The 27,122-nt window shown below is 39.8% G+C and overlaps 1 protein-coding gene across 1 annotated transcript in view; it reads left to right on the top strand.

Annotated features, from left to right (window-relative positions):
* The window catches only part of GALNTL6 (polypeptide N-acetylgalactosaminyltransferase like 6), a 410,819-nt gene that overhangs the window by 182,426 nt on the left and 201,271 nt on the right, over positions 1 to 27,122 (top strand). Inside the window, exon 4 of the mRNA XM_056554430.1 lies at positions 66 to 183. Within this exon, the coding sequence (XP_056410405.1) occupies positions 66 to 183 (118 nt within the window). The remainder of the gene's footprint in view (positions 1 to 65; positions 184 to 27,122) is intronic.

The raw sequence follows: 27,122 nt of genomic DNA, 5'->3' as shown, positions 1-27,122 counted from the left end.
AAAAAACTATTATAATTTTTTTGAATATTTTAAAGTAACCTGTATCTTTCTTTTCTGCTTCTTAGATCTCCAGTTATGGCTGGCGGACTGTTTGCAGTTGACCGAAAATGGTTTTGGGAATTAGGAGGCTATGATCCTGGTTTAGAAATCTGGGGTGGAGAGCAATATGAAATATCTTTTAAGGTAAGAAAATTTAAAATCACAATATAAAGTAAGAAGGCAGTGGGTGTGCTCAATCTGCTGGTTCGTCCAAAAATCCAGTACAGTGTAGACCCCTATCAGCTACACCAGAGTTTTGACATACAAAAAATTTCATTTATAGAGAGAAGAGTGTACTGGTTCTCAAGGATTTGTTGGTTGATGTAAATGTAATGTAGTTTAATATGAAAAATATGTAGCCTAAAACACCCAAAAGTGTGTGTGATAGCAGAGACTGTGGGTTTTCAGAGTACTATTTAATACAATATAACCAAAGTGGATGCTGGCAATCCCCTCCGTTGGGTATGAATAAAATATATTCTTAATAAAACAGTTAAAAACAAAGAGTCCACAAGTTGTCAACAAAAACGTCCATAGACTGTCAAAGACAGTGGTCCACAAAGAGCATTCTGTGCAAGAAAAGTAGCTAATTGAGCTTTCCCTTTGTGATGTGTGTGCGGCTAAAGAGGCGATGGAGTATCGCGTATTGAGCCCACTCCTGCAGTGCTGATGGTAAATGCGCTGCTGATGGTGTGTGTGCTCGTGCTCACACTTGAAAACAGTGTGGGGCCAGAGAAGCACTGGAGTCCCAAGTCTATAGCCCACTCCTACAGCGTTCGTGCTGGGTGTTAACTATAGCGTGACTCAGCGGTCGACAAGTGTGTGCAGATAATGTTTCTAATAGAATTCACTAACCCACCCTTGGAGAGGGACAAGATCGTCCACAGTCTTCGGGTCCTGGTATGTTGCAGCGGTGCTCAAGCTTATGCAGAGGAGTCTGCCTTGTGACAGACAAGCCATACTATCGAGTGATGTCTTGACATACGGGATACCTTGATGTGTTGATCCTCGTGGAGGAGCGCGTGATGATGCACAGGGTGATTGGTGATGCGTTGTGGAGCTATAGCCAAAGTATTGGGACAGCTGAATTGAAACATGGCTCTGGGTAATGTTGGTTTAGTTGATCATCAGACATGTTTCAGGCCTACTAGGGCAAACCTCAGTGATGTATGAACTTGGTTTGATCTAAATTCTATTTATAGGGCTTTAACTATGGGCACTCTGTAAAACCTGTGGTGGATCTCTGTGTGTGTACTTTTGTTGGGTATATGATAAAACCAGGACTGGATGATAGGATGTGATTGGGGAAAAAAAAACAGTTTTTAACTGTCTTTATTAAAAATACATTTTCTATATATACCCACCATCCACTTTGGTTATATTGTATTAACCATTTATTTATATTAAATAGTACTCTGAAAACTCGCAGTCTCTGCAATCAAGCATACTTTTGGATGTTTTAGACTACACATTTTTCACACGTCTGCCATACTAAACTACATTACATCTACATCAACCCACAAGTCCTTGAGAACCAGTGCACTCTTCTCTATATTAAAAATCACAATATATTGAAACTTTTATAAGAGTAAGTACATGTGCTTGTCATGTTCAATTTGCCAGTGTTTCCATTGTAGAAAAAGATGAAAGACAGCAAACAGGAGTACCAAAAATTAATTTATGTATTCACTCATATGGATAATGATGTGTTAGCCTATTGTAGAGCCTTAAAAGGGCTTAAACATTAATCATCTATTCAGGTGCAAATTTTAATGGCTTGAAAAGCTGCATATTTTTTTTATCTATGAAAAACAAATTGCATATAATTAAAACTCCACCTTAAGGCTGCCCAACACATTCAGCTTTCCTGGTTTCCTAGTTTACATGTGAATATAGGGAGACACTTAACAAGGTAACATAGTAAAAAATTATAACCATTGGTTAAAAAATCAGTAAAGTAGTATTTTCTATGAAAAAAATCCTATAGCAGTCAAAATGAACTAATAGAGAAACCAAATGCACTGTCCTGTAATTTCTTATATGGGGCTGAGAATCAGTGGCTCTTATCTCTTTAGATAGTCTATTTATGGTTTTATATGCTGAGTTCCAATCATGAAGCAGAGATTGTACTACAGTCAGTGTGCAAATTTGGATATACAGTACTGCCACCAATTATTCCTGTAACACAAATGTGTTTGTCTTGATTTGTGATTGAAAACTGTTCTAAGTTTAACAATGTGCCCCCTGAATCAGTTATAAGAGCGCTTGGGGTTTTCTTACATTGGCAGACTGCTGACATGAGTGCTGATCAGGAAGATTGGAACTTGCTTAACAATCCTATGACACGGCTCTGTTATCATGCAGACAAGGATGAAAGAATGATCACTGGATCGTTCATGTAATTCTTCCCCTCTATCATTCATAGGCCACACATCGCCTATTACCCGTGGCCGCCAAACTAGGATTTTGTCATAACAGGAAAAAAACATGTGATAAGCCAATGAGTAAGCATTTTCATGTTCACTGGCTAATAACCATGCCTCTTCAACATTAATCATTCTATGTAATTAGGCCCTTACCAATTATTTATCTAAGGCTAAGTTCCCATTACATTTGTCTCTTATGCTCACTGTATATGTCAACAATAGTAATGAGCAGCATAGGCCATATTCGAATTCGCAATATTTGGCATCTTCGTCCTATAATCATGAATTTCGAATATTCGTTAACTTTTTTTTCAGATGCAAAATTCGTAATGAAATTAGCAAAATGCTCCTGCGCGATTATATCTTTCAACTAACTACTTTCCTATTGGTTGCTAGGGATGTTGCTAACCTTTAGTGTTGCTAGCAAATATTCGCAATTCGAATTTTATTCGCAAATATCGCATATTCGCGAATTCGTGAATATTCGCGAATATAGCACTATATTTGCTCAATTACGAATATGTTTGTTTTGTTTGTTTTTTTTCTTTACAGTACACATCACAGTGATCATCCCTCTCTGCTTCCAGCTTGTGTGGTGAAAAGAAGGCTCTGATACTACTGTGTGAGACTGGCGTATGCATATGCTAATGTTCACATAAGCGAATTTCTGCGTACGCTAATTTCCGCATATGCTAATTTTCTAATATGCAAATTTTTGCTTATGTAAATTTTTGCATATGCGAACATTATCGCGAATATTACGAATATGCGAATTTAGCAAATATATGACGAATATTCGTCCATATATTCGCAAAATATCGCGGATTCGAATATGGCCTATGCCGCACAACACTACTAACCTTTGACAACTGTATTTGCATCCTTCTCATTGGGCCCCAAGCTAAAAGAAGGGAGGGATCAGTTTCCTCTGGAAGTGCCAATATTTGCAAATTTTCACAAAATTGCCTTCTTTGGACCACAAGCTGGAAACAGGGAGGGATGATTACTTTTAATTTACACAGTACACATCAATTGGGATGTGTACTGTGAAAAAAACTAATATTTGTCATAAGGAATATATTTCGCTATATTCTAAATATTCGCAATGTCGCCAAGTGCCGATATTCGCAATAAAAATTCGCTATTCAGATGTTCGCGTTAACACTACTCAACAACCTGTCAAAAAAAAGATGTATACCACAGTGTACTCCTAAGAGATACATTGTTTATGGACCTATATCAAATAGTGATTATGTTTGGTTGACATCTTGAATGTACACATTCATTTTGCAGAACTCAATAGCTATATCTGCCACACTATTGAGTCCTGTAGCATTAACATGCACGTTCACAACACGTATCTAAAATAGTAACTAGTTGACTACGGCATTCTATTAACCCTTTAAGGCTAGGTTCAGACTACGGAATTTCCGCTTGCTAAAATGTACTGTATAGTGAATGGGTTTCCGTTCACAAATTCACACTTCGGAATTTGTGAAGCGGAATTTGTGAACGGAAAATCCGCTTGGAAATTTCCGCCTGAAGAAAGGAGTTGCTCTTTCTTCAGGCGTAAATCCGCGCGGAACACATTGTAGTCTATTGGAGACTGAAGTGTCCGCGCGGTCCTAGCGCTGACTGATTTAGTCAGCGCTGGCCGCACTCGGAATGTCCGGGCGGAAATTTTCTGCCCGGAGATTCCGTACTCTGAACCTAGCCTAAGGACCAAGCCAATATTCACTTTAAGGACCAGAGCATTTTTTGCACATCTGACTAGAGATGAGCGAACTTACAGTAAATTCGATTCGTCACGAACTTCTCGGCTCGGCGGTTGCTGAATTTTCCTGCATAAATTAGTTCAGCTTTCCGGTGCTCCGGCGGGCTGTAAAAGATGGATACAGTCCTAGGAAAGAGTCTACTAGGACTGTATCCACCTTTTCCAGCCCACGGGGGCACCTGAAAGCTGAACTAATTTATGCAGGAAAAGTCATCAACTGCCGAGCCGAGAAGTTTGTGACGAATCGAATTTACTGTAAGTTCGCTCATCTCTACATCTGACCACTGCCACTTTAAGCATTAATAACTCTGGGATGCTTTTACTTATTTACTTATTAATTCCGAGATTGGCATTTTTCTAAATTTGAAGCTCTCTGCTTGTAAAGAAAATAGACATACCAAATGAAATATATATTGATTCACATAAACAATATGTGTACTTTATGTTTGCATCATAAAGTTGACATGTTTTTACTTTTGGAAGACATTAGAGGGCTTTAAAGTTCAGCAGCAATTTTCCCATTTAAAAAAAAAATATTCAAAATCGGAATTTTTCAGGGACCAGTTCAATTTTTTTTCAATAAAATTCATTTTTTCCCCCATATTAACCATTTTTACAAGAGGTAATAGGAGAAAATGCCCCCCAAAAGTTGTAACCCCATTTCTTCTGAGTATGAAAAAAAATCCCATGTGTGGACGTAAAGTGCTCTGCAGGTGCACTACAATGCTCAGAAGGGAAGGAGCCACATTTGGCTTTTTGAAAGCAAATTTTGCTGAAAGGGTTTTAGGGGGGGGAATGTCACATTTAGGAAGCCCCAATGGCTCCATAACAGCAAAAACTCAATACATGTAACAAGGGATACAGTGAGCCTTAAATTTTTTTCCCCTAAAATGCAGTTTTTTCCCAAATTCACCATTATCACAAGGGGTTATAGGAGAAAATTCCCCCCCAAAATTTGTAACCCCATTTCTTCTGAGTATGGAAATATCCCATGTGTGGATGTAAAGTGCTCTGTGGGAGAACTACAATGCTCAGAAGAGAAGGGCTTTTGGAGAGATAATTTGTTTGGAATGGAAGTCAGGGGCTATGTGTGTTTACAAAGCCCCCATGGTGCAAGAACAGTGGACCCCCCCCCCACATGTGACCCTATTTCAGAAACTACACCCCTCACGGAATGTAATAAGGGGTGCAGTGAGCATTTACACCCACTGGCGTTTGGCAGACTTTTGGAACAGTGGGCTGTGCAAATGAAAAATGCAAATTTGTAAATGCATATGGCCTTCAATTCCAGCCAAGTTCTCTCTCCAAAAGCCCAATGGCGCTCCTTCTCTTCTGAGCCCTGTAGTATGCCAGCAGAGCATTTTATGTCCAGACATGGGTTATTTATATACTCAGAATAAATTGTGTTACAAATTATATGGGGCTTCTTTCCTATTACCCCTTGTGAAAATAAAAAAATGTGGGATAACACCAGCATTTTAGTGAAAAAATGTTTTTTTTAATTTTCACATCCAACTTTAACAAAAATTCTTCAAACACCTGTAGGGTGTTAAGGCTCACTATAAATATAACCCTTGTTACATTCCGTGAGGAGTGTAGTTTCCAAAATGGGGTGATTTTTTTTTCTTTTTGTGTTTATGTCAGAACCTCTGTAACGATCAGCCACCTCTATGCAAATCATCTAAAATGTACATGGCGCTCTCACTCCTGAGCCATGTTGTGCACCCGCAGAGCATTTTACTTCCACATATGGTGTATTTTCGTACTCAGGAGAAATTGTGTTACAAATTTTGTGGGGTCTTTTTTTCCTTTTATCTCTTTTGAAAATAAAAAGTATGGGGCAACACCAGCATGCTAGTGTAAAATTAATATTTTTTTTACAATAACATGCTGGAGTAGACCCCAACTTTACATTTTCATAAGGGGTAAAAGGAAAAAAAAAGCACCCCAAAATTTGTTAGGCAATTTCTCCCAAGTACGGAAATATCCCATATGTGGCCCTAAACTGTTGCCTTGAAATACGATAGGGCTCTGAAGTGAGAGGGCGCCATGTGCATTTGAGGCCTAAATTAGGGATTTGCATAGGGACAGACCCGGATGCAAGAATTACATTTGCCTCCGATACCACAATTACCCTACAGCAGTGTTTCCCAAACAGAGTGCCCCCAGCTGTTGCAAATCTCCCAGCATGCCTGGACAGTCAATGGCTGTCCGGCAATACTGGGAGTTGTTTTGCAACAACTGGATGCTTTGTTTTGGAAACAGTGCCGTACGAGACATTTTTCATTTTTATTGGGGGGGGGGGGGGGATAAATGTGTAGGGGTATGTGTATATGTAGAGTTTTACCCTTTATTTTGTGTAGGTGTAGTGCAGTGTAGTGTTTTTAGGGTACATTCACACAGGCAGGGGTTCACAGCGAGTTTTCCGCTGGGAGTTTTAGCTGCAGGGGAAAATTTGCTGCATCTCAAACTTGCAGCAAGAAACTCGCTGTAAACCCCCGCCCGTGCGAATGTGCCCTATACATTCACATGGGGGGCGGGCAAACCTCCAGCTGTTGCAAAACTACAACTCCCAGCATGCCCTTTGGCTGTCTGTGTATGCTGGGGTTTGGATGCCCACTTTTTCATGACTACATAACTACAACTCCCAGCATGCCCAGACAGCCAAAGGGCATGCTGGGAGTTGCAGTTGTGCCTCCAGCTGTTCCAAAACTGCAACTCCCAGCATGCTCTTTGGCTGTGCATGCTGGAAGTTGTTGCTAAGCCACAAAAGGAGGCAAACAGCACTTACCTCCTGCTGTTGGATCCCTCCACCACAGACCGCCAGGACTGCCACCTCAGAAGCCCACCACTGCAGCTCGGGAACTGTCCAGAGTGGGAGCAAATACCCATAGAAAACCTTTCCTTCTCTGGACAGTTCCTAAAATGGACAGAGGTGTCAGCAGAGAGCACTGTGGTCAGACAGAAAGGAAATTCAAAAAGAAAAGAACTTCCTGTGGAGCATACAGCAGCTGAAAATTACTGGAAGGATTAAGATTTTTTAAATAGAAGTAATTTACAAATGTGTTTAACTTTGTGGCACCAGTTGATTTTAAAAAAATATTTTCCAAGGGAGTTCCCTATTAAGGAGAAAGTAACCTGACTGGGATCTGATACGATAAAATCATATACTGTCCTTTTATGGAGGTCATCAAACTAGAATGTTAACATAGCTTTCAAAATTGACAAATACATTTAGCTGCTGAAGAAAGGTCCTATGGAGGACCTGAAACGTGTCCAGCCATATACCCAAGTGCCACATTATCAGGTTTGCCAAATAATATACAGCGCTGTATGAAATTCTACCACACCTGTCAATCAGCATATGACAGTATGTGCTACTCCATGAGGATGCCACTGGCCCTTCCAACTGCTACCTACAAGAAAACATCTGCAGTCCACAGGTACAGAGCCCACCAGCACTGCTGCAGACCTGAGAAGGCCAAGTCTCTAGCAGTGAGCTCTCTGCATAGAGAGCGGGGACTCTACCTGAGACCAGGACCCGCAGAGAAGGTACTATTCTTACCAATGTATATTTAAGAAGCTCTGCAGTCTGTAATCCCGAAGTCCTCTATCACCGATGATCACCGCTGTTTATTTGTAAAACGGTCTCTAATAGTGTGTGCTCTGCCTAGAGAACCAGGACACAGGCTTATTATAGCACAAAGCTGCAAGATACTAAGATATACATACTATCACTGCATAGTTTACATAGTTACAAGCGCTGCATCCTATCCTATATATCATCTAATTGGATACAGACTCTAGTGAGAATACTCACCTGGATTGCGAATGTGGAACAATAAACTATAACAGAGACATTACTATATATCTGTACAGCGCATATCATATCCAGGTCAAACGACTACAGATGTGTGGACACTTTTTTACATCCCCTTTCCTTTTTCATATTTTTTAAATCACATTTTACTACACATTTTATTAATATATAGATTTTTTTTAAATATATTAAATATTGCATTATTGTTATATTATCCATTATAGTTATTATAGTGTTTCTGTTGATCCACAAGGGGCCTGTGAGTCACAGAAAACATATAGAAATATAATTGTATGTTATAATAATCTATTAAACCATTTATTCCAATATTCACGACCCTGAGCCCTAATTTCTTTACCATTTTACCTATTTTCTGACACCGTGAGTTTACGTGTTATTTGAGTTGCTTGGGTCCTAGGCGACAAGGTAGATAGGAGCCTCTCCTAAAAATTTCTCATATATAAATATATATATATATAAATATATACGTGTATTATCGAATGCTAAAAACATAAAAAGTATACCTGTATTACACAAGTTGTTTTTTTTTCCCTTGTGACCCAAGTAGAGGCATAATATTTTTGGAAAGGCTGGAATTTGAATAAATGTATAACTTGGATTCCATTTATTTTCTGCTGCTTTACCATTACATTATCAGCTCTACGATATTCAACATTGAATTCTAAATAATTTGGGAGAAAAAATCTTTACTTATAGCATTGACTTTTAAGCAAGGCTACCTTAAAATGTCCAATTTTCAATTGCTTTATAATCTGTCATTGAATGGGATATAATTGGAATCTGGTCATCTCATGCTTGTCATGAAACCATGGGAACAGTGTGAGAAAGTCAGGTACTAAATTACTTGGGTAGGTTTTGTATTAGCGACAGATTCTGTGCCACTCACAGTCCTCACCCTATCACTGAATCTAATTAATGAACACTGATCTCAGGACTATTGCCTACCTTCATTTATGCTAAGAAAACTTTTACAATAAGTCCTGTGGATTATTCTTAGAATTTAAAGATATTTCTGCTGAGTTACGCCGAGACCCTTTTTTTTAAATATAGCAGTATTTTAAATTTACATAAGGTTACCCTATTACTACACTATAATACATCCAAGCAATGAATGCAATTTTCAGCTCACCCACAGCGCCTCCGGAGCGCACGAACTGTGCAAGGCAGCACCACTTCATACAGGAACAAGGATTTCGAATGTCCTCTCGGAGTCCGCATTTTAACGCTTTACAATCAATGTGGATATATACAATTTAAAAAAGAAACTAAACATAAGAAAAAAGAAAAAATGCACAATATACAATGCCTGTAATGACCAAGGTTACATAGTTACATAGTAAATGAGTACAGGGTGGGTACATAGATTGTTTAAGTAGAAGAATCTAAATTAATCATAAAAAATAAGGCAGAGTAATGTGGGAAAAAAAATGCAGATCAATCTGAATATGTGTCTATAATGTATTTATCAATTTTAGTCGAAATAGAAACATAATTTTAGACTGAAATAAAGACATAATTTCAGACCTCAGATGTAAGCAACAAAAATCAAAAAACTTACCCAAAAATGAATCTCACATATAACAAAGTTTGCGTATAAAAAAGATGAATTACTTTACAGATTTGCATGGATGAACATGCCAGAGATAATAAAATGAGGTAAACATCTAAGCAGGCATACTATATTTTGCAACATCAAAATTGAATGTATATAGCATGTAAATCCATAAAAGCTAACCAAGTTATAACGAAAGAATAATGAGTAGTTTATTGTAATGGTGAGATTCATGGGGAAAGGGGAAAGAAAAGGGAAAAACCATATATGAGAAAGGATGTAAAAACTTTAATAATATAGAATAACATCTTGCCATTTATTTAGACCTTGAGGCGTCCTGGTTGCAAATTTTATAATCCAGAACACTTCGCGGTAGACTTGTGCACTAGAAAAATTTTCGTTTAATTTCGTTTCGTTTTTTCGTTTTGGAAAAAAATTTCGGTTCGGCAATATTTTCGGTTTAGATTTTTCGGATACATTCGGTATTCGGGTATTAGGGTTGTTTTTTTCAGATATATTCGGTATTCGGGTACATTCGGTAAATCTTTTTAGTATTTTTTTTGGATTTTAGCGATCCTAATAAATTATGGAGATACCTTTTTTATCAAAATTTCGCAGGGTATCATAAAAAAAATCATAATAAAAAAGATACAGTGGTGATGGAAAAAATTGTATCTAACGAAATGTATCTTTTTTATTATGAAATGTTTATTCATTTTTAAACAGGGATCAATTTATGTGAGCGGGTAAAGCACTAAAAATGTAGCCGACAATAATGAAAGTGTAGTGTGTGCGTGTTTTTCACTTTTTTTAAAACATTTTTTAGGTAGTACGACTGCTCCCAGCATGGAACACACTCTTCCATGATGGGAGTAGTAGTTACCTGTACTAATTGACAGATCGCAGGGGTCCCTTGCGATCCTCTTGTATAATGTATAGATGCGGCGGCTGCTCTTCTATGGTCCCCTGCACTCACGTATATATACACATATTCATATTTCCCGCAGAACTGTGATTGGCCAGATGGTTCCAGCCAATCACAGCTCTCTGTGAGAAATAGGAATATGTGTATATATACGGCCGTGCAGGGGTCCATAGGAGAGCGGCCGCCGCATCCATATATTATACTGGAGGATCGCAGCGGGTGTCAGGAGTGATACCCGCAGTGATCTTTCCTTTACTACAAGTACTACTACTCCCAACATGGAGTACACTCTGCTCCCTGCTGGGAGCTGTAGTACCTGCATTAATAGACAGATCGCAGCGGGTGTCAGAAGTTACACTCGCTGCCATATGTCTATTAATGCAGGTACTACAGCTCCCAGCATGGAGCAGAGTGTGCTCCATGTTGGGAGTATTAGTACCTGCAGTAAGGGACAGATCCCAGGGATGTCACTTCTCCTGACACCCGCTGCGATCCTCCTGATGTGAATGTCGGGATCAGCTGTTCTCAGGGCTACAGAGCCAGGAGAACAGCTGACGCTGAGCCGTAGGTATACATCGTATATCTACTGCCCAGCAAGAACTTACAGTGAGCCTGCAATGTGTATACAGTATACACATTGCTGGCTCACTTAACCCCTTGCTGAGCTGTGCGCTATGCGCAAGCCCAGCAAGGGAAGAGTTAACTTACACTGCTGGACAGTGTAGGTTAACCCTTTGGGCGGTATACACTTCATACAGCTATCTATAGATAGCTGTATACAGTGTATACAGAAGACGAAGTCCAGCTTACTTCCCTCGAGTCCCGGGCCGGGTTCGTGTAGCTCCGCCCCTAGTGATGACGTCATTAGGGGGCGGAGCTACAGAAGGGAACAAGGCTAGTTAATCTGAAGCTCTGTTCACATTGTACGTTTTGTATAATGTGAACAGACCCTTCTGGCAGTGTCTACCCAGACAGGGAGACTCCAGCTGTTGCTAAACTACAACTCCCAGCATGCCCAGACAGCCAAAGGCTGTCTGGGCATGCTGGGAGTTGTAGTTTTGCACCAATTGGTGGCTCCCTGTTTGGGTAGACATTGCATCATGGGTGCTCTCCCCAGCGGACAGCGCCAAAAATGTCATAACCAATTTTTTGTGTTTTTTTTCCTTCTCTTTTCAGATCCGTGTATGCAGAGGATTACTGCGGATTCGATGGATTACGGCGGATTATTTTTTTTTTCCTTTAATAAAATGGTTAACGAGGGCTGTGGGGGAGTGTTTTTTTAAATAAAATAATTTTTCCAATGTGTTGTGTTTTTTTTTTATTTTTATTGAATTTTCAGGGTTAGTAGCGGAAGCTGTCTTATTGACGGAATCCATTACTAGGCCAGGGCTTAGTGCTAGCCCCAAAAACAGCTAGCCCTAACCCCCAATTATTACCCCGGTACCCACCGCCACAGGGGTGCCGAGAAGAGCCGGTACCAACAGGCCCGGAGCTTCAAAAATGGCGCTCCTGGACCTAGGCGGTAACAGACTGGCGTTATTTAGGCTGGGGAGGGCCAGTAACAATGGTCCTCGCCCACCCTGGTAACGTCAGGCTGTTGCTGTTTGGTTGGTATTGTGCTGAGAATGAAAATACGGGGAACCCTATGCGTTTTTTTTTTTTATTTAAATAAAAAATAAATAAAAAAAAAACGCATAGGGTTCCCCGTATTTTCATTCTCAGCCAGATACCAACCAAACAGCAACAGCCTGACGTTGGAAAAATTATTTTATTTAAAAAAACACTCCCCCACAGCCCTCGTTAACCATTTTATTAAAGGAATAAAAAAAATAATCCGCCGTAATCCATCGAATCCGCAGTAATCCTCTGCATACACGGATCTGAAACGAGAAGAAAAAAACACAAAAAATTGGTTATGACATTTTTGCCGCTGTCCGCTGGGGAGAGCACCCATGATGCAATGTCTACCCAAACAGGGAGCCACCAATTGGTGCAAAACTACAACTCCCAGCATGCCCAGACAGCCTTTGGCTGTCTGGGCATGCTGGGAGTTGTAGTTTAGCAACAGCTGGAGTCTCCCTGTCTGGGTAGACACTGCCAGAAGGGTCTGTTCACATTATACAAAACGTACAATGTGAACAGAGCTTCAGATTAACTAGCCTTGTTCCCTTCTGTAGCTCCGCCCCCTACTGATGTCATCACTAGGGGGTGGAGCTACACGAACCCGGCCCGGGACTCGAGGGAAGTAAGCTGGACTTCGTCTTCTGTATACACTGTATACAGCTATCTATAGATAGCTGTATATAGTGTATACCGCCCAAAGGGTTAACCTACACTGTCCAGCAGTGTAAGTTAACTCTTCCCTTGCTGGGCTTGCGCATAGCGCACAGCTCAGCAAGGGGTTAAGTGAGCCAGCAATGTGTATACTGTATACACATTGCAGGCTCACTGTAAGTTCTTGCTGGGCAGTAGATATACGATGTATACCTACGGCTCAGCGTCAGCTGTTCTCCTGGGTCTGTAGCCCTGAGAACAGCTGATCCCGACATTCACATCAGGAGGATGGCAGCGGGTGTCAGGAGGAGTGACATCCGCTGGGATCTGTCCCTTACTGCAGGTACTAATACTCCCAACATGGAGCACACTCTGCTCCATGCTGGGAGCTGTAGTACCTGCATTAATAGACATATTGCAGCGAGTGTAACTTCTGACACCCACTGCGATCTGTCTATTAATACAGGTACTACAGCTCCCAGCATGGAGCAGAGTGTACTCCATGTTGGGAGTGGTAGTACTTGTAGTAAAGGAAAGATCACTGCGGGTATCACTCCTGACAGCCGCTGCGATCATCCAGTATAATGTATGGATGCGGCGGCCGCTCTCCTATGGACCCCTGCACGGCTGTATATATACACATATTCCTATTTCTCACAGAGAGCTGTGATTGGCTGGAACCATCTGGCCAATCACAGCTCTGCGGGAAATATGAATATGTTTATATATACGTGAGTGCAGGGGACCATAGAAGAGCGGCCGCCGCATCTATACATTATACAAGAGGATCGCAAGGGACCCCTGTGATCTGTAAATTAGTACAGGTAACTACTACTCCCATCATGGAAGAGTGTGTTCCATGCTGGGAGTAGTAGTACTACCTAAAAAATGTTTAAAAAAAAAAGTGAAAAACACGCACACACTACATTTTTACTATTGTCGGCTACATTTTTAGTGCTTTACCCGCTCACATAAATTGATCCCTGTTTAAAAATGAATAAACATTTCATAATAAAAATGATACATTTCATTAGATACACTTTTTTCCATCACCACTGTATCTTTTTTATTATGATTTTTTTATGATACCCTACGAAATTTTTATAAAAATGGTATCTCCATAATTTTTTAGGATCGCTAAAGTCCAAAAAAAGAATAAAAAGATTTACCAAATGTACCCGAATACCGAATGGATCCGAAAAATCAAACTATCTGTATCCTTCTTATTATCTTTGTTATCAGAATGAATTCTTCACGTTCGTTTACGGATAAGGAATGCATTCGTTATTTACAGCATATGGTCGGGAAATAACGAATGTATTCGTTACTTTGCTATTCGTATTATCGTGGCTATTCGGGAATGTTCAAAATATGTTTTCGTGCATTCGGATCGTTCCGAATGCACGAAAACGGTAAAATTCGGTAATTTAGACATTCGTGCCGAACCGAATTGCACATGTCTACTTCGCGGTTGAGTAATTCCTGTTTATGATTTCCACCACGTTTGGGCAAAAATACTTTTTCAATTGCGAACAAGCTAATAGAAGAATAGTCACCACCATGGTATTGGGCACAATGCAAAGATACCGCAGATACATTCCTGGAATTGAAATGGGGGATGTCAGATAAATGTTTTCTAATACAAGTTTTGAGACTATTGGTGGTGCATCCCATGTACTGCAATTTGCACGTTGTACACGGCAGGAGATAAACCACATATTTAGTGTTACAATTGATGTATTGTTTAATATTGTAAGTGGCTCCTGTTGTGTACGACGTGATCACCGAAGTGGGAAACAAAATGCTGCAACATGTACATCGGGTATGTCCACATCTGTAAGTGCCCACTGTTTTTAACCGTGTAGATGAAGACGGATTATGGAACGAAAAAAGGGAGGGTGAAATAGTCTGGCCAAGTGTGGGAGCTCGTTTGGCTACGCACTGAAAACCTGCATGCATTGCAGATTGAAATTGAGGATCAGATGTAATAAGAGGTATATATTTTTTTAAGATGTTACAAATTTGGGAGTATTGTGCACTATACTGTGTAGAAAAAACTACAGCATTTTGAACAACTTCACCAGTATGTTTTGGATGTTTGACCTTAAAGGGGTACTCCGGTGGTTAAGATTTTTGGCTATATTGCATCTTCTTTTAATGTTCATGTTTTTTGCAATTGACATGTATTATATGTTTGTGTAGCCTGTGTCTTTTTTTCTTACCTGTTTGTGGACCAGGAAGTTCTGTAGTTCTGTGGTGGATCTCTTACTGTTGTCCACAGGTTAGGATTAGGCTGTGGACAAGATGTCATGGCTTTCTTTTTCTCTGTTCTTTCAGAACTGCATGACAGAGATAGGCCACGCCCCCTTATCTCCCCCTTCTGGAGGATGCAGGTGTGCATGACAGAGATAGGCCACACCCCCTCATCTCCACCTCCTGGAGGACGCAGGTGTGCATGAGAGAAAGAAGCCAGAGCAGGGGGAGAGAAAGGACCTACTTCTGAGGACTCAGGTCTGCACTGAAAGAAGATGAGAATGTTATCTGAAGGGGATGATAACAAAGTGCACGGGCTGGGGATGTATAGACTACAGGGGAATAAATCTCGGACTGGAGATGATTTCTGTGTGTGAAGGAGGGGGGGGGACTACTGAATGACACAAGCTGGGATTTGTGTCATTGTTATGTGTGTGTATGCTAGTGTTTACAAACCAGTGTGCTTCCAGCTGTTGAAAAACTACAACTCCCAGCATTCCCGGACAGACTTTGGGCATGCTGGGAGTTGTAGTTTTGCAACAGCTGGAGGCACACTGGTTGGGAAACACTGTCCTAGCCTATTCAGCATACACATCATGTTACACCAGTGTTTACAAAACAGTGTGCCTCCAGCTGTTGTAAAACTACAACTCCCAGCATTCCCTGACAGTCTTTGGGCATGCTGGGAGTTGTAGTCTTGCAACAGCTGGAGGCACACTGATTGGGAAACACTGGCCACCTAACCTATTCAGTATATTACAAATAAAGTGCATTGTTTCCCAACCTGGGTGTCTTCAGCTGTATCAAAACTACAACTCCCAGAATGCCCGGAGAGCTTTTGGCTGTCCAGGCATGCTGGTAGTAGTAGTTTTGCAACACCTGGAGACACTGAGAGACATTGGTATATGCCCTATAGAGGTGTAATGAACTACAACCCCCAGGAGACTACAGAGGCAGCATGCTGGTGTTATACCACAGACTGAAGACTCCTGAATGACATATGCTAGGAGTTGTAGTCCCTTTTGTGTGTGTATGCCAGTGCATTCCAACCAGGGCTGATTATATTAGTGTGCTGTGTATAAGGGCTGACCCGGGAAAATAGTAGGGTGGGTAAAGGGCGGAACAAAAAAAAAGGAGCCGCCTCAAACCAGCAAGGCATGTGGCATGCTGGGATTTGTAGTTTTCAGCACAGCAAGAAACAGGAAATAGAAGCAAAGATAGGAAAACAAAGTAGGGGATAAAAAGACAACAAAGAACGGAAATAGAGTTGCCTAAACAGCAAGAATAGAAATGAAACAAAACAAATAGGGTAAGTAAAAAACGGAAAAACATGTTGACCACCGGAGTACCCTTTTAGGTAAATCTCTGATTTTAGATAGAGCAATTTTTTTTGCGCGGTTTAACGACCACTGGGGATATCCTCTGTGACGTAAACGTCGGGACAGTGTTTTCATTTCAGTGGAAAAATCATGAGTACTAGTGCAATGACGTCTGGTACGAATGGCCTCTCCTATAGGGAGATTATTGATTACATGTGGGGGATGATATGAATGTGCAAGTAAAGTGGAATTCACTGCGGTATCTTTGCGATAAGTAGTAGAATTTTTTTTTTTTTTACTAACAATGTCACCCCTCAAAGATAAAGCAAGAAAATACATTTTCTGAGAAAAATTATTAACCATGAATTTTAAATTGAATGTATTTAAATTAAGAAATTTTTCAAATAGGTTAACATAATTTGTGTCTCCGCTCCATACAAATATAATATCGTCAATATATCTGCCATACCAATGTATTTGAGTTTTAAAATTATTGGCAGACGAGAAGAGATATTGATTTTCCCAATAAGACATGTAAATATTTGCTATGGAAGGGGAGAAACACGCCCCCATAGATGTCCCGGTGGTCTGCAGGAAGAACTGATCATCAAACATAAAAAAATTATGAGTGAGTAAATATACTAAAACTATGATCATGTATTCCTGCAGACCAGCGGGGTAGTTGAAAAATACTGACAGAAACCATGTCAGCGCTATTTTAGCATAGTCATGGGGGATAACAGAGTAAAGAGATGTTACATCTGCTGTAATCCATGAGAACTGATCAGACCACTTTTCATTTTCAACTGCAGATTAAAATTGATAAATACTAAAAATTGATAAATACTAAAATTGATAAATACATTTTACACACATAATGCTTATTTTTTTTTTTTTTTTTGCAAATTACTTATTTTTCAGGTGATTCATTTTGCTTCTTCTACTTAAACAATCTATATACTCACCTTGGTCATTACAGGCATTGTATATTGTGCATTTTTTCTTCTTTTTTGTTATGTTTAGTTTCTTTTTTAAATTGTATATATCCACACTGATTGTAAAGGGTTAAAATGCGGACTCCGAGAGGACAGCCGGTTGATTAATTTCACCTGCTGCCCACTCGAGTAAGTCACGTCATTTCCCCTATAAGAATACTGGCATTTGTGGTTTTATTTATGTACGGCTAAGGGTGCTAATGCACCTGAAACGTGTTGCTTTTGACCCCTGTTTTGGCTTTTTAACAATAGAGATATGCATTTTTGCACGACCATTTGCACTGGACATTCGAAATCCTTGTTCCTACTCTATAATACAGTATACTTTAAAAAAAACTATAATATAGATTGTGCATATTATTAGCCTTCGTTTATTTTATTTTTTTAATTACAATCAAGTAGGGGTATGCATTTTAATGTATACCTTACAGAAAGCTACAATAGCAGCAAGTAATAATGTTTGGTGAATGAGCATCAGTTTCAAGTCTGCAGTGCATCCAGTTGACTATTCATAAACTTTAAAGATTTTCCTGCTGATATTTTATATGAAAACAGAGACCCCCATTTACTAAGATTGTCTGGTTTTCAAAGTCACACCACATATGGGTTTTAGTTCCTCGTCTTGCTAGATTTTTGCCCCTTTGTGTTCTTGGATGTTTTTTCTCATACAACTCTGTCCACCAGTGTGCACAATTTTGTGCCAAACTCCTCCAATGATATCACTAATTTGAAAACAGACCAATTTACTCAGAAAAGTAGAAACACTATGTATCAGAATCTGTAGATAAGCTGATAATAAATATGTTGTAAATTCAGAAAATACCAAGGCCATAACCCTTTTTTATGTTTCCAAATTAAAATGTATAGGTAAGAGCAAAATCAAGCAAACACTGATTAAAAGTCATAAAAACATCTGTTAGGAAAAGTGTAAACATGATTGAAATGCTAAAAACACAACAAGAAACTTTAGTAAATTTGGTCATAGTTTTATTTTAAATTCACAACAGGCTGACTTACCATGACTTACAATTTTACAAATGTAGGGTAGTATTACATGGGCAGGCCATCTGGCTAAGACCATGTTAGGGACCAACCGGGGGACAGGGAAAGTGAGCCCTAAACAGACCCTAAAACCGCTGTCCCTGCCTACTTGCCCATCTACCCTAACTGGTGGATCGACAACTGGGGGCTGGTCCCTCCCTGAACTTAAATGCAGGGGCCTAATAAAAACACATACTAATAAATAGTCATTCACAAACCAGAAACATAACAGGAACATAAAAATCTATAACATATTAAGTTCAGAGGACACAGAACAGTGAGCAGCACATGAGACACTATAGATCAGCGTACATGAACAGAGGACTCAGTGGTAGTGAACAGAGGACACTTTAGATCCATGGTCGTGAACAGGGGACCCTATAGATCTGTAGTCATGTACAGAACTCAAAAGATCTGAAAACAAGAACTAATAAACACCAGACAGGAAAATTGATAAGTCAACAGACTTTAGGAACCGAAAAGAATATAGCATAATCCCCCAGAACATCCAGAAGACACAAAGTCCCCATGGACCAGAAACAGGGATCTATCGCTAATCATGTAGATTTGCATTCCCTATACAAACCTCCAGTAGACACAAAGTCCCCATGGACAGGTAATAGGGATGCCTAGATACACAGGATATATTTATAGAACACTTTTCACACTGAACACAATACAGGAATAATCGCAATCCCTTCAGAACACCTAGAGTAGGCAAGGAGTCCCATGGAGCGGTAACAGGGATGCCTAGATACACAGGATATATTTATAGAACACTGTTCACACTGAACACACAAACTGGACCCTCCACTCCACTATAGGAGTAGCCATTAATAATAAATCCAAATAGACTACTGGCCAGCGACACAGGACTTCACATAAAGGGATACAAGAGAAAACACAGACACATAGCAGAAAGGATAATCAAATCCTAAAACCGATTAAACAAACACAGCTTAAAATCCATGAGGAGCATGCCACCTAACATGGCTAAAACCAGAAAATACAAAGTGCATGCTAAAACAGAGATAGCTGATTAAAAGCACAAACAAAAAGTGTTTCACCAAGCCTCATTTAGCAACATAGCCAGCATGTTAGCAGCTAGTTAGTTAGTTAGCATCAGGACGTCCATCAGTAAATGAAGTCAGGATGAAATTAAGTCAAAATGAAGTTAATCACCGGCCCAGAGGCTAGACTGGGCTGCCTTTAAATAGACACACCCTAAATGCTATTGGCTAACAGAGGCTGTGGCTGAAAAAGGCAGAGACATTAACTATTCCCTGACCAGAGAACATAAAACTGTTCTCACACAAGCAATCCAATAGCTGTGTGTGAACACAGACCAATACAGACATGACAGACCACCATGATGAATTTTTCCAGCCAAAACTCATTCTTTCAACTCTGCATGATAAACCTTTGAAGCTCTGCATTTTTACATCAATTCCTCCCCCACTCTACAAAATTTCCCTATCTATAGGCCCCCAAGCTATAATAATGCCCCCTTTGGTGACCGACAGAAAAGGGTAAGTTAGTAGGTCTACCATTAAGTAGGTTTTCCTTGCATTAGGCTGATTAGATAGGTATGTGTCACAGTAAGTACATAGTTCCTACCATTTACAGTATTTCCCCACAGAATTACATTATGCAGATACGTCCCCCAGTAGGCAGGTATTCCTCCACAGTCCTTAGGTTCCCTTAAAAGGTAGTTTTCCCACATTAGGCAGGTATGTAGCTCCTCCAGTAGGCAGGAAGGTTCTTAGGTAGGTAGTAGGTAGGCATGTCCTTAAAAAGGTAGACATACCCCAAGAAGGGATGTATTTCCTTAGATAGGAAGTTCCATCCCCAGTAGATATGTATGTTGTTATGTAGGTAGCCTCCCAGTAGGGAGTTATGTCCTTAGGTAAGTTGCCCCCAAAAGGTAAGTATGTCCTTAGGAAGGCAGTCCCCCAAGTTCACAGTAAAATCCCTCTCCAGTTAGCATTGGACTTGAGGAAGAAGGGAATACCCTTTAAAACGTGTTCTCTGCTGTAACCACGGTTGTTCTTCTGTGTGAAAAAATAAAAAGCACTGAAAAGACAAATCAAGATTTGTGTCATCCCTGAGCGAGTGCTCCTGAAGTCGGATTTTTTTTTTTTTCGGACAAGGGCAACCCTTCCAGGAAACCCTCATCCTCATCTCCTCTACTTGTACCCTCCAGTTAGCAAGCAGTCCCCTCTTTGTGTCAGAATAAGAAAATGAAAAAAATAAAGCATACTTACCCCCTCTCCCACGAATCAATCTCCTGTGAATAGTTTGGCTGCCACCCTTTTCCTCCTCACTGCAGGCATGATGAGTGTTGTCTTCAGTGTTAGGGTAGATGTCATGGATTTCCCATTAGCAAGTGAGCGCCAACATGAATTACAGTAGCCAAGACTGCCTTCATTATAACAAGCCCTTGCCTAATCTGTCCCCTTTAAATGTTAGGTGGCACTGCCTGAGATGAGTCACTAACTCACCTAATAACAAAATCCCCCATGCTTCTAAAATATTTTTTGTAATGGGACCTCTAAAGCTAGAGTAAGATTTAAAAATAAATAAATCTTACTTTTCTCCTGGCAAAGTAAAAGCATGCTCACATGTCAAAAAAACACATAGTTTCACACACGAAAAAATCATGTTGAATAAGAAGTTTGCGTGAACCCACTCTGAACCTGAAATCATTGGGAGCTTAAAGACATGACTCACTAAGCTGACTATGGCTTGGAGAAAACCACAGAGCAGGACTGAACACAGGTGATTATTAGAGATGAGTGCATTTTTGAAAAATGTGTTCGATACGCCGAATTTTCCCCCCAAATTAATTTTGGTCCTAATTTATTCGCGGCGAATTGCTATTAAAAATGGCTATTTCTGGCCAACAGAGAGCCTCAATAGGGGTGTAGAACACTTTTCCTTGTCCTAACATGCATAGGGAGTGTGCTGTATTAGTAAAATAATACTGTTTTTCACGATGACATGCAGATTACATTCACTGCCGCAGAACGTCTGGATGTGGCAGCAGGGAGACCATATGGCATCAAAATTAGAGAGAATAAAGAGATTTTTTATGTAATTTTTTATTTTATTTAATTTTAATCTACTTACATTTTTTGTGTACCCATTCTGGTGAGCATCGAGCTGACGGTCCGCTGCGAGGCGAGCTACCACCTGTTCCAGCCCCATGCCTCTCAGCTCCAACCTGACTGTGAAAGTTTGAATGTTTCATTTAATCAGTTATGGTTCATTGTGATCACTCCAACCTGTTTCATTGGATTCTTGTGGTAATTCCACAGGTAATATATGACGTTGAAGACCGTAAGGCCTCAGTCTTGAAAAGATTACATCGTTTTTTTTTTATTTACAATTTATATTAGATTCCCAAGTTTAATGTCCTGGCGTCTACTTTGAACTAATACTGTATGACCACAAAAGCCAATCTAACAAGGAGTAACATGGCGGGACAATGACAGAGCCTAGAGGTGGCAGAAGCTCGAAGAGAACATAGGGCCTCACAATAGAAAAGATTAAAAGATACATTTTCAAATTGTAATTGAAATTTTATGGTAGCTAATGCTACCATTAAAATTTCTAGGTAATGTCCCAGCAGCATGAGGAGACCACATGGTGGCAAAATGACACAGCCTGGAGGTGGCACTAGCATGAGTAGACCAAAATGTGGCAGAATGACCAAGCCTGGAGGTGGCAGCAGCAAGAGTAGATCATATGGTGACAGAATGACACAGTCTGGAGGTGGCGGCAGCTTGACCAGACCAAAGGACCTCACAATTTAAAAGATTAAAGATACTTTTTTAAACTGCATGTGGCCATGTTAACATCCTCCGGATACTTGATGAAAAACTGCCACACCGCAGAGTAGCTGATTTTCCAGCAGATAGGTTGCTGGTCGAGACACGACCGCTAGCTGATACCTGGAGCTCAGGCCTCTTGTTGTGACTCCTGCTGCCCCTAACCCCTAGTCTGCTACGACCTCTGCCTGCGCCTGATGAATTTAGGCATCTGCCACTCCTTTGTGCACGTCCTGGCACTTCTCTGCCTGAAAATATAATGCGTATATGAGGGGAGTACAATAGGCTTCACTATGCTTAAAACCGTATTTGTCTTGAACAGCAGCAGGTGTGTACTTTTTGCTGGCCTTTCACAGTAACTAGGCCCTTAAGACTTTAACAGGATCAAAATGGTACAACACTTAGATGTACGTATGTGGTATGCACTTATTAGGGGAATTCAATGCACTCCAGTGCGCTTTAAACAGTATTTGTCTACAACACCACGAGGTGTGTACTTTTATGCAGGTGTGTACTTTTGGCTGGCCTTTTACAGTAACTAGGCTCTTAATACTTTAACAGCAACAAAATGGTACACCACTTAGATGTACATATGTGGAATGCACTTATGAGGGGAGTACAATATGCTCCACTACACTTAAAACAGAATTTGTCTAAAACACCAGCAGGTGTGTACTTTTGGTTAGTCTTTCACAGGTTCCCACTCCCTTCCCTTTGAGCGCATCTAGGCTGTACTTGGGCTTGAGGGGTATCACTGCTGTAATACACCCAAAAAATGCACTTTCTGTCTCAATCTCACTTCCTTCCCTTAAGTGCATTTAGGCTGGACTTGGGCTTGAGGTGAATCACTGCTGTAATACACCCAAAAATACACTTTCTCTCTCACTTTCTCCCTTTTCTATATCAGTGCTTGAAGGCTGGACTTGGGCTTGAGGAGAAACGCTGCTGACAGCCTGATGTTATACACCCACAGGTGAACATTCTCTCTCAATCTCTCTCCCTTCCCTATCAGTGCTTGTAGGCTGGAATTTGGCTTGAGGTGAATTGCTGGTATAAAAATGCTTTTCTGTGTCTCTCTCTGTCCCTCTCTCTCTCACTGCAATAGAACGCTGGAGTCAGTGACCGGAAGATAGCTGTCGATTATATAGGGCTGTGACATCACAGGGATGGTTGGCTGCTCATAGGCTGCATGCAGCATGTAATTCAGGGTCATCCCGCCAACCCTTGTTCCCGTCTTCCAATGATTCCTTTCCCCATATCCTGACATGTGGATCCGCCATTTTAGATGCCCTGGAGCCTGGACCGCAGTAAATGGAGTTTAATGAAGCAATATAGAATAGCGGCGATATTTGCATTCATTGTGAAACAAATCTTTCCTGAAATTCGTAACAAATTCGGATTCGTCTAAATCGATTCTCTCATCCCTAGTGATTATCCTAAATTTTTTTGCAAATAATCAAAAACAAACTGCAATGCAGGATTGGACCCCACCTGCCAATTTCTTTATATATTTTTATATATTTACACCTATATTTTTTAGATCTCTTTACATGCAATGATACTTATAAATAGTAACCCAACAACCAAAATGAAAAACAAAACAAATCATTAAAATGAATCAGCAGCACACAGAAAAAAGATGGCAGAGAGTATGGATAATACAGATATCACAACAAATCCATATGAATAAATATATAAATGTGTAAAAATGAATGCAACACAATAAAAATACTATAGGAATATATACATACAAAGGGGTATAGCAAAAAGCAATGTCCGTAGCTAGATGTAAAGACAGGTCAGTGGGAAGGGAACAACGTGGAGATAAATGGAGCTGATGCCAAAAGAAACCAGGCAACACACACTTCAGGCGGTCAGAAAAAACACAAATCACTGTTACATCACGAACATCGACAAGTTGCTATTCACACCTACCCAGACAGAGTGCCAAACCCCTATGCCGTTTCACTTTCACTTCCTCAGGGAGTGTCCCTTGGCAGTTGTAATGAGCCTTATAAACAGCAACCCCACCAATCAGCACATATGCCAAAATGAAAAAGACTATAAATAATATAATAATTTACCATATCAGACATAGCGTCCTGCGCCATCTTGAGACAATACACGCCTGTTTATAATCACATGTCCACGTCACATGATGTCAGGACTCCTGGTGTAATATCTCGTCATTCCTTTCTGAACTGATGCAAGATGCGTCATTCCGTTGTATGTTTGCGCATGCGCAGTATGCCCCAAACAATCAAGCTTACTGCGTCATGGAATATGAATGTGGGCACATGCGTAATCACCCAAAATGAAGTCAGGGATAGTTGGTAAACGGCGCATGAGCACAAAATAAGACCAAACCAACAGAGAAGAGGTGCCTGTTCATAAAATTACATAGTCAGAAAGACAAGTACAGTGAAGAACATATAACATAGACATATAGACAGGCATTTATCGAGCGATTTAGTTAATTTTTCTTTACTAAAAATGTTGCAAAAATGTCGCACCTGCAACTACGCGATTTTTCGTGCGACATTTTGACTGGAAAGCGAGAAAAGCAAGTTTTCAAAAACGTAACTATGAAGTAATAATTTTAAAATGGACTACGGGTAGTCTGGTATTTATTAATAGTGTTGCTCGTGAATATTCGCAATGCAAATTTTATTCACGAATATCGCATATTCGCGAATTCGAATTACGAATATTCGTTTTTTTTTTTTTTTCACAGTACACAGTGATCATCCCTCTTTGCTTCCAGCTTGCGTGGTGTAAAGAAGGCTCTAATACTAATGTGTGAGACTGGTGTGCGAATTTTCGCGCATGCAAAAATTTGCATATGCAAATTTTCGCATATGCGAATGTTCGTTTATGCAAATTTTTGTATATGCGAATTTTCGCATATGTTAATTTCCGCATGCGCTAATTTTCGCATATGCGAAAATAAAACGGGAATATTACGAATATGCGAATATTCGCGAATATATGATGAATATTCGTCCATATATTTGCGAATATTCGCAAATTCGAATATGGCCTATGCCGCTCAACACTATTTATTAACTGCGACAGTCGCAACTGCGCAAAAAAAGTCGCAACAGGGTTAAAAATTTACTAAATTTACTCCAGCTCAAACATGGAGCAGAAAAAGCTACTACCAAAGTAAAAAAGAAGAAATTGCTTACGTGAAAGAAAATTATCAACAGGCTGAAACCAGTTGATAAATAAGTCACACATAAGCAAAAAAAAAGTTAAGAAAAAAGTACTAAAAAAAGGAATACATGAGCAAACATTGATAAATGTCCCTAATAATACATATAAGTACACCCAACTCATACTAGGAGAATCACAAAATATTAATATAGTGCCAAAAAGTAATAGAAAGTGCAAAGTGCAAGTGCTCAAAAACGTGATGCATGCAAAAAAATTACGTACAACAACAGGTAGGACAGAATAGAGCAGGACCCATAATTGAAAAATAAATACATGATCCATAATAACTGATAAAAAGCATATTAATCTACACAGATCCAAATAATCAATGTAAATATTCGGAAACAAATATGCAAATAAAAGGGGGGAGGAACCGTAATTATAAAGCTACCTAAACTAGCATGTAATTAAACGTAGAATAGAGGTAGTGGAAGTTCCAAATGTACCCCTGTCAATTATACAGAACACTATGTATAAAAAACAGACAAGCATAGAATGTGATTAAATTAAGTTTTAATATTAGTACTAGCTGGTCCCCGCTGGGAAAACACAGTGATAATTATAGCAAATATGCGTGGAACAATAAGCATGATATAAGATAATGTGCCAAAATCATACATAAATAACGACACTGGCTCAAAAAATGATTAGCCAGATATAAATAAAGTGCTATGTGCCAAAGTGAATTGAAAGTTAAATATGCAAAAATAGTAAAAATGTTGCAGATAATAGTGCAGATAAGTGCATAGCATATAAAATGCACTAAATGAATGTACAAATATATAGTGCTAATAGTAAAAATGTTGGCAAGTGCAGATGAGTTCATAGCATATAAAATAGAGAATCACCGAGAAATCATCCTCATGATCAATACGAGATATATTTAAAAATAAAACATAACTTTTAATGTACTACAAACTAAAACCACATGGGGATGACAATTGAACTAATAGTATGTGCTATAACAAACTAAACGCAGTGCTAGGGAGCCCGGGGGTGTGCAGACCCAATCCTTCATACATAAAGATAAATAACCAAGCCTCTTAAGATAAGATGAAGTGGCTAGGATAGATTAGATGATGTCTTAAATTACAAGGTATATAAATAATTATCCAGCAAAAAGGCACTTAATAAGAGAGATGGAGGGGTATGTGCCCACTATGATGAAAATGCCCATCCCTCTTTCCCTGCCTTTTGAGGGACCCACCTCCTTAACAGGGTGGCCTCAACCACGGTGACGTTCCCTACTCTCACTAAGTGAGGGGAAAAACAATCAAATGGATAGAGTATTAAAGAGGGGATAGGGCTGCACAACCCGAGGTTCCAAAAAAATGAAAAAATGTGTGTGTGGTGACCACAATAGTGCATAACAATCAAACAAAAACCCAACTCCGACGCGTTTCACCTGTCATATCAAAACAGGATCATCAGGGAAAACAGTGGTACAAACACAGATACTAGTGGTGGTGAAAGCACTAATTAAAACCGGGCACTTATGATAGCTAAGTGTCCCCTAAATTGCAACATGTCAAAACTAAATAGTGGCAAATTACTTCTAATTACACCCCTGATATGGGATGCACAATGAGTGCACGGAGTATGCCACACATACAAAAATAGATAGTAACCTATGCAGA

The sequence above is a fragment of the Hyla sarda genome, chromosome 1 (genome assembly GCF_029499605.1).
Source record: "Hyla sarda isolate aHylSar1 chromosome 1, aHylSar1.hap1, whole genome shotgun sequence".
Classification (NCBI taxonomy): Eukaryota; Metazoa; Chordata; class Amphibia; order Anura; family Hylidae; genus Hyla; species Hyla sarda.
This window is presented reverse-complemented; position numbering and strand designations above follow the sequence as displayed.